Here is a 9,199-nt window from a genome sequence, read left to right on the forward strand (position 1 = left end):
AGAGAGAGAGACACACACACACACACACAGAGAGACAGAGAGAGAGAAGAGGGTGTGTGAGAGAGAGAGAGGAAGATGATGGAGAGACAGAGAGAGAGACAGAGAGAGAGAGACAGAGAGAGAGAGACAGAGAGAGACAGAGAGACAGAGAGAGAGACAGAGAGAGAGACAGAGAGAGAGACAGAGAGAGAGAGAGAGGGAGGTGAAACCACTGGAACATGTTCTTGAAAAATCATGGCTCCATCATCCCCATAGAACTGGAGATCCAATATGGAGAACAAATATGCCAGGCTTGAAGCTGTGTTATGCCCCACCTTTTGTTTGAATTGTAGTTGTTGATATTATTGGTGATGAGATTGGACTAGATACAATGGATTTTTTTTTCACTTTCTAATAGTTTATTTTCCCAAATGTTCCTATTCTCCTATTTCTCCCTTTAATGTCTGAATATGAAAGAGCAGTGACAGGAAGGAGAGTCACACCCTACCTCCCTCTTTTATCTCTTTCCTCTCTCTTTTCCTCCCACCTTCCTTTGGTACCTCTCCTTTTCTTCCTCTTTCCCTTTCTTTCTTTCTTTCTTTCTTTCTTTCTTTCTTTTATCTTCCTTCCTTCCTTCCTTCCTTCCTTCCTTCCTTCCTTCCTTCCTTCCTTCCTCTCAAAGTCTGGGGAGCTAAACACTTTGCTTATTGGTGACAGAGGGAAAACAGACTGAGTAGAGCTGGTAAAGGAAGTTAGTAGGAAATAGAAGAGGTCATAGGAGTCAGAGGGGAAGGCTGGTAGGGGATGGGGTAGGGGAGTTGATAGCTAAAAAGCATCTGATGAGAAATATTAAGTATAGACCCCGAGGCCCTAAGTGAATCAGGAAAGTCACCCCAGGCACATTGAGCCACTTCAGGACCCAAGCATGACTCTGCCTGCTCTTTCAACAGGAAAAGTCAGCATCAGATAGAATGTAAAGACATCAGGACAAAGTAGCTGAGACCAGATTTTATCTTTCTGTTCTTTTCCCACTGGCATGTGAAATGAACCTGTCTACAAGCATATTTTATTTTCCTTTTCCTCTTATTTTCCTGAAATGGGGAAGGGTGTTAAAATACATACATATATATATATATATATATATATATATACTTGGCTCTCTTTCTCTCTCCTCCTTTCCACTTACATTCCTTCTTTCATATTTCTTCTCTCTCCTCATTCCCTCTCTCATTCCTTATGTTCCTTACTCGCTTTCTTAAATGTTTTCTCCCATTTTCACTCACTCATTCCCTTCTCCTTTTTCTCTTTCTCACATTCTTTCTCAGACTCATTTCCCCCTCACTTTTTCTTTCTCATTCTCATTTCCTCTGATTCTTTCTTTCTAATTCTCTGTCATGGATGGTCACTCTCCATATTCTCTTTCTTTCTCATGCTATCTCTTATTCTCATTACTTTTTCATCCTGTCTCTCATTTTCATAGACATTCTCTCTCTCTCTGTGTCTCTGTCTCTGTCTCTCTCTCTCCTGCTAACAGTGAGTTGCCCCTCCACAGGGATAGTTCTATAAATATGCCTCAGATCAGCCCTTGCTTTTAGCGAGGAACGAGGCCAGACCTTCTACTTCAATAAGTAATTGGCCAAATGTGCACTGACACTCTGGCTGTGCACACTTGCAGGTCTACACTTAGCCGTCAGTGTTTCATTAGAGATTTGCAATCCTTAGCTCTGAAAAAGAGGCTTGGAGCCGAATTCGGTGCCTGGGGCCAAAAGCCTTAAGAGGGGGCCTAGCATTTGGTGCCTCCAGTCCTGCCTGGGCAGAGGCGTGTTTGTGCCTTCCCTTCCCACATCCCAAGGCATATTTTCTCATACAAGCGAGGCTTAGTTAGGCGTGTGGGCATGAAGGAAACTGAAGGCCCTGGGAGAGGCCCCCAGGGGCCTTGTGGTCCTTCCAAAGACAACTCTTTAAAGAGGGCGAAGTCCTAGAGGTTTGAGATGAATACTGGGAAAGAACAGGGTTGTATCCAGTCAGCCCAACACAGACGTCAAGTTTGCTTTAGGGTGGCGACTTGCTTCCAGGAAGCCCCATCTGTGGGAAGCAGGAGGGATGGCAGATGCCCTGAGGGTCTGGACGTATTCCTCCCAAGTTAGGCTCTCAGAGGCCCCAGGTTTCCATCCAGCCCAACCTTCCTGCGACAGATTCCCTCACTGTGTTTCTTTATCGGGCATCACTGCCTGATCGTGTCTTCTGCCCAGAGATGCACATTTGGGCTGCTGTTTCCTCTTCCAAGGATCTCCTACTCTCAGCCTTTTGCAAAAGGGGAGGAGGTTCCACATTCATTGAGGGCTCCACCACAAAGGTTGGCAGATTTCTTTTACTTGCTTGTAACTTAAATGATCCCCACCCTCTGTTCTCATTTTAAAAACAGCAACAAACTGAGATGAAAAACCACTCCCACCTATGGCCTTCCCCATCCCCCTCCCTTACAAGCACACGTGTGTCCGTGTCCACAAAGGCCCATACGGCCTTGCACAAATACATACATTCTCCACATCCTTTCATCCTCTGGAAATCCTGCTCAGGTAACTGTAGTTGCCGGAGTTTGTGTGCTCCACACAGACATGGAAGGAACAGACCCTTTCAGTGGAGAGAGTGGAGCTCTGTGACTCTCTCCGTGTATGTATTCGTGTTTTTAAATGTGGCATGTCACCGAGTGCCATAACAGAGTGGCTTCATACGAAGGCTTGCAAGTTGGATGGGACGTCTCTCTCTTAAAGACACTGCGTCAAGGTGGATTACTGCCTACCAAAGACTCTATCCTTTTCAGAAGAGTTCCACACTTTGGATTTATTTTATAGTTGTTTGTATATTTTTCTTTCCAAGGGGTGGGGGCAAATATTACCCTCCCCCTTTCTTAAACCTTCCTCTAACTCCTTTGGCCTGGGCTGGAGGATGCTATAGAGTGGTTTGGAAGATACATAAAGGTTTATTCTACATGTCTAATCTAATCTTCCACAACTGCGTCTCCCTAGCTGGATGAAATTTGTATAAACACAGCTAGGCCAACTTGGGGGTTTTCTCATTAGCTTGATCCCCTTAGCAAGAAGCCAAGGTCAAATGGCGTACAAGTGGGTAGCAGGCCAAGGAGCTGGGAAGGGGGACAGGACACAGGCTCCTCAGCCTAGGTTTTCTCCTCTGTTCCCTTCTCTTCCCCCCACCCCCCTCAATCCATCAGGGTGTTTTTTCAGTGCTAGGAAAATAGTGGGCCTCGGGTGCTCTTGGGAAGCCAGAGATTCTGAGACTTAACGTTAATATAATCTGAACAGGACTGGGCAGGGAAGGAGGGGAGAGCCAGAAAAGTAGTCACTTTTGAATGTCATGTATGATCTCGTTTTGGGGGATTGCTTAGAAAACTCTGTGTTGCTAACTCAGACTCACACAGATACCCTTCCCTGTTCCAACTCCCCCTTTCCCACTTAAAAACAATCAGCTTTCCTTTTAAAAGTCACAGATCTCTCCTAAGACAGTCCACTTGCCCCCCCACACCAGACATCCCCCTTTCCTCCTCTTCCATGTCACCATCCCCCCACCCCCACCCTTGCTCTGCCTTGGGCATCTATCCCAGAGGAAATAGACTCTCCCAGCTGGGGACTATGGCTCATTGAGAACCAATGCCTTTCCCAAGGTCTATGAGGGAGTCTGTCAGTGGACTTTGTTTATTTTCTTACCTATGTCCTGCCCAGGAGAAGGCTTGGCTGATAGTTTAAAAAACAAAACTGTAGGCCAGAAATGTGTTGATGCTTATATGCAAACCTGATTTAAGCCCTGGGCTAGTTGGGAAGTAGGGTAGTCTTGGAAGCGTTGAGGAGAGGACCAGGGGCCAAATACACAATGTGCCTTCTCCCTTCTGCCCCTAGTGATGTCAGGGGATAGTGGACACCCCAGGGCAACTGGGATGTAGGAGAAATGTCAGTATGTAGCTTGGGGAAGTAGGGATGGGGAGACCAACACCCTTTGCCTTGATGATGGCAGGTTGACCCACTGGAAAGTACTTAGCACGATGCCTGGCACACAGTAGGTGCCTAATAAATGTTTGTTGATTGCATTGTCTAACAGGTCTCTTCTTCCATCCACCTGTTGCTTTCCAGATCCCCCTGCCTACCCAGCCAACATGATTGTAGGACAAGACACCCCCACAGGCCCCGAGTCATTCTACCCTGGCAAGTTCCAATGATTGCACATAGTAGGTGCAGTTAACACAGTTAACAAGTGTTTGTGGAATGAATGAATGAGTGAGTGAAATCATTTTTAAACCAATTGCCAGAAAAACAGAACTCAATGAGTTTCACCTAATGTAAGAATGAAAAAAGTGTAGGAAGCAGACTCTCTCTAGGTCCCCCTCAGAACCTGGGCACCTAAGGCAGAGGGCACCTCCCAGGGGAACTAGGGGTCCCAAATTCTACTGTCTCTCAACTTTGTTCTCAGCTGCCATCACAGGATGGCTCCATTCACCATCTGTACATCTCCTTGGCCACCACTCCCGTGGGTATGTGTGTGTGTGTGCACGCGCACATGTGTGCATATTCAGTTCCCCTATTGGAACCTATGCTCTCTAAGGGCAGAGACTCATTTTACTTTTCTACTTGCATTTAACATTTAAGCGTTTGGCACATAGTAAGCACTTAATAAATGCTTTTTCATTCATTCGTTCATTCATTCATTCATTCATACATGAAGGGTCCTGATCCTTTTTGGAGTTCTATTTGTGGGGAGAGCCTAGCAGGAGAGGAACCAGGGCTCAGAGAACTGCTTACTAGATGTAGGAGAACCGAACCTCCCAGGAGTCATTATTGAAGTATAAAGCCTCAGGGAGAAAAAGCAAAGGAGTGTGGGTGGGGGCAAGAGAAGAGGAGGAGGGGGGATGGGAGAGGAAGAGAGGATAGGGCACGGTGGCACCACAAGGCTTCTGGGAGATGGGGCTTTTAACTTGTCAGAAAACTCAGAAATTGCTATGAATGTTTTCTGAAAAAACAGGGATCCTGCAAAGGAGAAGGGGGGAAGGGGAGCTGGGGAAGAAAGAGGCAGCGAGCAGGGGGGTGTTGCTGGGGAATTTCATCTTGTTCTCTGACCTCCACAATTTATGCCCTGGCTCACTTGGGAGACAGAGCAGGAGCCGGAGCCTGATGGGAGCCCCGGCCAGGGAGCCTCTCAGTATGGATGCAATTACCCTGCTGGTTGGCCAGCCAGTCACCCCCATGACAACTTACATATGAAAGGTTTCACCGTGCTGTGGATATGCTTGTGCTGTTTGAGGCCAGATGAGGTGGCGAAGGTCTTCCCACAGTCTGGGCAGGCGTGAGCCCTGGCACCCACGTGCTGGGACCGGATGTGCCTCTGCAAGTTACTGGGGTCCGTAAAGACCTGGGGGAGGAAACTCTTTTAGTCTGGGGCCCCTGGAAGGTGGGTGTATTGAGGGACGGGGGAGCAAGGAGGTATTCTTGTTTACCCCATGAATGGGGGCACACCAATCTAGCAATCTGACTCGTACCATCCCTGCTCTGCCCTTCCTCTGTCCCCAGCTTGTGCTGAGGCCTAGTTTCAAAGGCCATGCGCTCCCAGAAATCCTATGAATCAGGAACTGCCAGGATTACTGTCCCTACTTTAACAAATGCGTAAACTGAGGCGGAGCGCTGTGCACAATATGTCTTGATGAATCAAATTGAATTAAGCGAATTGGCTTTGTTCAAATTTGAACCCAGATCTGAACTCACAAACTATGTTGCAAAGTCATCAATAAAAACTGGGTACAGATGGGGTATCTGAGAATCCATCAGCTTCTCTTCTCCCCTTCCCCCAGCCCCATTCCAACCTAATGACCCAATTTCCTGGGGAAGGAAACCCAAACTGGCAGGCCTACCCGCTCTCTGTGGGTGGACCAAGTGTGGTGAGCTCTGTGTTAGCCTGTCATAAAAAATCAAATAGCCCACTGTGATTTCCAGACAGATGGAGATTCTCCTGGCCCAAGCCTGCCATTCATAAGAGGCCTAAGGTCTAAAGTCTCTGGCTCAGTCTTCTCCAGGAGACAGGAAGACACAAGCCTAGATAAGAACTGGGTAACCCAGGAGGGACCATCAGGGCTTCTGACCCTGGGGATGCTAGAGCTCAGGGAAGACTGGGCCATTGGCACATGCTACCAACTAGGGGAATAGCAGAGTTAAGCTTGCACAGCCAACCAGGAGACCAAGTGAACTCAGAGAGAATTCAGCATCTCTCTCAAGACAGTAGCCATTAGCAGCCATTAATGGCCTCTAGTGGAAACCTAGACCATGGGGTTCAGAGGAAGCATCTCATTGTCCTCATAGCTCCTTCCATCATGGTGGCCTGGAATCTGACCTTTAAAAATCTACCCACCGTTTAAGGCCTAGCTCAGATGCCACCTCCCCATGAAGACTTCTCTGAATTTTTTTGGCACAGATTGATTGCCCCTGCCCTTCACAGGAAGGCTGTCACCTAGGAGGGGGGTTAGCTTTGTTCTGCTGGGCCTGGAGGGTCCAACAGGTAGGTGTTGCAGGGAGGCAGATTTTGACATCCTAACAATGAGAGCTGTGAATGAGTGGAAAGGGCTGCCTCTGGAGGTAGCGAGCTCCCCGCTTAGTTGGAGGCCTTCAGGCAAAGGCTGCATGACCCTTTGTGTGGAATGTGTAAATATTCTAGTTTCAGGGATGGCTTGGACTCGCTGGTCTCTGTCATCTCTTGTAACTCTGAAATTCTGGGAATCGGCAAATCCCAAACTGCCTTCTCACAGTCCTTTTCCTATCCTTTCAAGCCATTCCTTGGTGTATTATGCAGGTAAATGTTTAACAACCAGCTTGTCAGAATAAAATTATATACTCTTGAGTTTGATCTACATTATTAAAATTTTCTCCATCACTTTCTGAAGTCTAGTGAATTAACAAAGCAATAAATGAAGCCCTGCCTTCTAGCATTTGCTGATTTCCAAGATGAAAATCCTCACACTGAAAATTTAACAATCAGCTAGACTGAATGATCCCTGGTGGTCTAGTGGTTAGGTTTCAGAGGTCTCAAGGCTGTGGCCTGAGTTCAATTCCTGGTCAGGGAATATGGTTTGAGGCAGCGGACAGAGTGCCGGGCTTGGAGTCAGGAAAACCCATCTTCCTGAGCTCAAATCTGGCCTCAGACATTTACTAGCTATGTGACTCTGGGCAAGTCACTTCACCTTGTTTGCCTCAGTTTCCTCATCTGTAAAATGAACTGGAGAAGGAAATGGCAAACTGCTTTTGTATCTTTGCCAAGGAAACCCCGAATGGGGTCATGCAGAGTGAGACGTGACTGGGGCCTGGTTTGAGCCAGCCTCTGTATCAGTCTACGCATGTACGCGGGCATGGGGTGGGTTGCTGTCATTTCTCCTCACCTCCACCTCCTGGTTTCTCTGTCCTCTTTCAATACTCAACTCAAACATCCCCTTCTTTAAGAGGCCTTTCCGAGGCCCCCTACTACTAGTGCCTGAGATTACCGTCTATGCTACCTGTCTATCTCGTCTGTGTTCATGATGCACACGTTAGAATGTGAATCCTTTGAGCAATGGGCAAAAGGCCCATTTTGTCTTTGTCTCCTCGCAGCTTACATGGTCCATATTTACTAAAGGCTTGTTGATTGACTGACCTGATTCATTGGAGGGAACTTCCAAATGGATCCACTTGAATATAGGCCTAGGTCTATCTCCCACAGGGGCCTAGAGCTTACCTAGGGCTTATCAGGAGAGGGGTTTGGACTCAGCCCTCTATCAGCTATTCCCCAATGCTTCTTGGTTTGTGTTCAAAGAGTGGGTTCAATGAACACATACTGAATGTCACCACGGAACATCCTCCTTCCCTAACTCAGGAATAAGCTTCCCGATGGCAGGGACGATGTCTTATGTGTCACCTCATGTGCCTAGCCCTGGGTGGGGCCCAGAGCAGGTCCTTAATGGAGATTTGACTCCATTTCTTTCCACTGGGTAGATGGAAGGATGGTCACAAGGTGGGGTGACCCCCCAGCCTCTCCCAGCACCTCCCTGCCCCATTCTAAGCTGCCTCTCATCTGACTTACCTTCACACAGTTTTCACATTCAAACCGCTTGCCACTGTCGTGGGACATCTGGTGGCGAATCAGGTTGGACTTCCAGTTGAAGGCCTTGGGGCACTGGTCACACTTGTACTCCCGCTCCTCCGTGTGGATGATCATGTGTTGTTCTAAGCTGGGCATTGGAGAAAAGGGAGGGGTGGAGTAGAGGTCACCAATCTGGAGGTTCTCTCTTTGGGGAGAAGAACCACGGTGATCCTAAAGGTCACCGACTACCCAGTTCCAGCTCTTGCCAGGACTGACCAATCACACAGGGTGGGACGGGGAACACTGTTCTCAGGGGCGCCATCAAATCCAGATGGCTCCCCCGGGTCTGGAAGACCAGGCTGCCTTTAGAAGCACTGTCATAGCCCTGCCGTTCTCAGCAGATCATGTATTAGCAGCTTGAAGATTGGGGATGCTTTTGTTTTTGCCTTTGTAACCCCAATATCTGGTAGAGTCCCTGGCAAATAGCAGAAACTTTATAAAGGCTTACTGAATTGAATTGAATTAAATTGTACTGCAATGAGAAATTCACAGAATCACAGAATTTTAGAATTAGAAAGGCTACCTCAGTGGCCATTTCATCCAACCCACAGATCAGAGAGCATTTGCTGCCTGGTATCTTGGCAACTTCTTTCATTAGAAGGAAAGATGAGAGAGAATGGGTACCACAGACATCATTTACTCCAACTCCCTCATGTGACAGAGAAGGAAACTGAGACCAAGACAGGGGAAATGACCTGCCTGTGGTATCACAGGTATCACTAAGCTATGAAACTGAGTCTCATGTTTCTCAATATGGTGCTCTTAACAGTTTGTATTATCTATCTATGACCTTCCTTTCTTCCTTTCTTTCTTTTCTTTCCTTCCTTCCTTCCTTTCTCCTTTCCTCCTTTCCTCCTTTCTTTTTCTTTCTTTCTTTCTTTCTTTCCTTCCTTCCTTCTTTCTTTCCTTCCTTCCTCCCTCCTTTCCTTCCTTCTTTCCTCCCTCACTCTTTTCCTTCCTTCCTCCCTTCCTCTTTTCTTTCTTTCTTTCTGTCTTTCTTTCCTTCCTTCTTTCTTTCTTTCTTTCTTTCTTTCTTTCTTTCTTTCTTTCTTTC

The 9,199-nt window shown here is 47.2% G+C and overlaps 1 protein-coding gene across 1 annotated transcript in view; it reads right to left on the reverse strand.

Moving 5' to 3' along the window:
* LOC114029537 (PR domain zinc finger protein 16-like) overlaps positions 1–9,199 on the reverse strand; it is a 113,591-nt gene that overhangs the window by 45,837 nt on the left and 58,555 nt on the right. The window contains exons 5-6 of the mRNA XM_027844025.1: positions 8,086–8,233; positions 5,244–5,397 (exon numbers count right to left, since the gene is read on the reverse strand). Of these exons, the coding sequence (XP_027699826.1) occupies positions 5,244–5,397; positions 8,086–8,233 (302 nt within the window). The remainder of the gene's footprint in view (positions 1–5,243; positions 5,398–8,085; positions 8,234–9,199) is intronic.

This window comes from Vombatus ursinus, unplaced genomic scaffold (assembly GCF_900497805.2).
Source record: "Vombatus ursinus unplaced genomic scaffold, bare-nosed wombat genome assembly UNPS02014932.1, whole genome shotgun sequence".
Taxonomy (NCBI): domain Eukaryota; kingdom Metazoa; phylum Chordata; class Mammalia; order Diprotodontia; family Vombatidae; genus Vombatus; species Vombatus ursinus.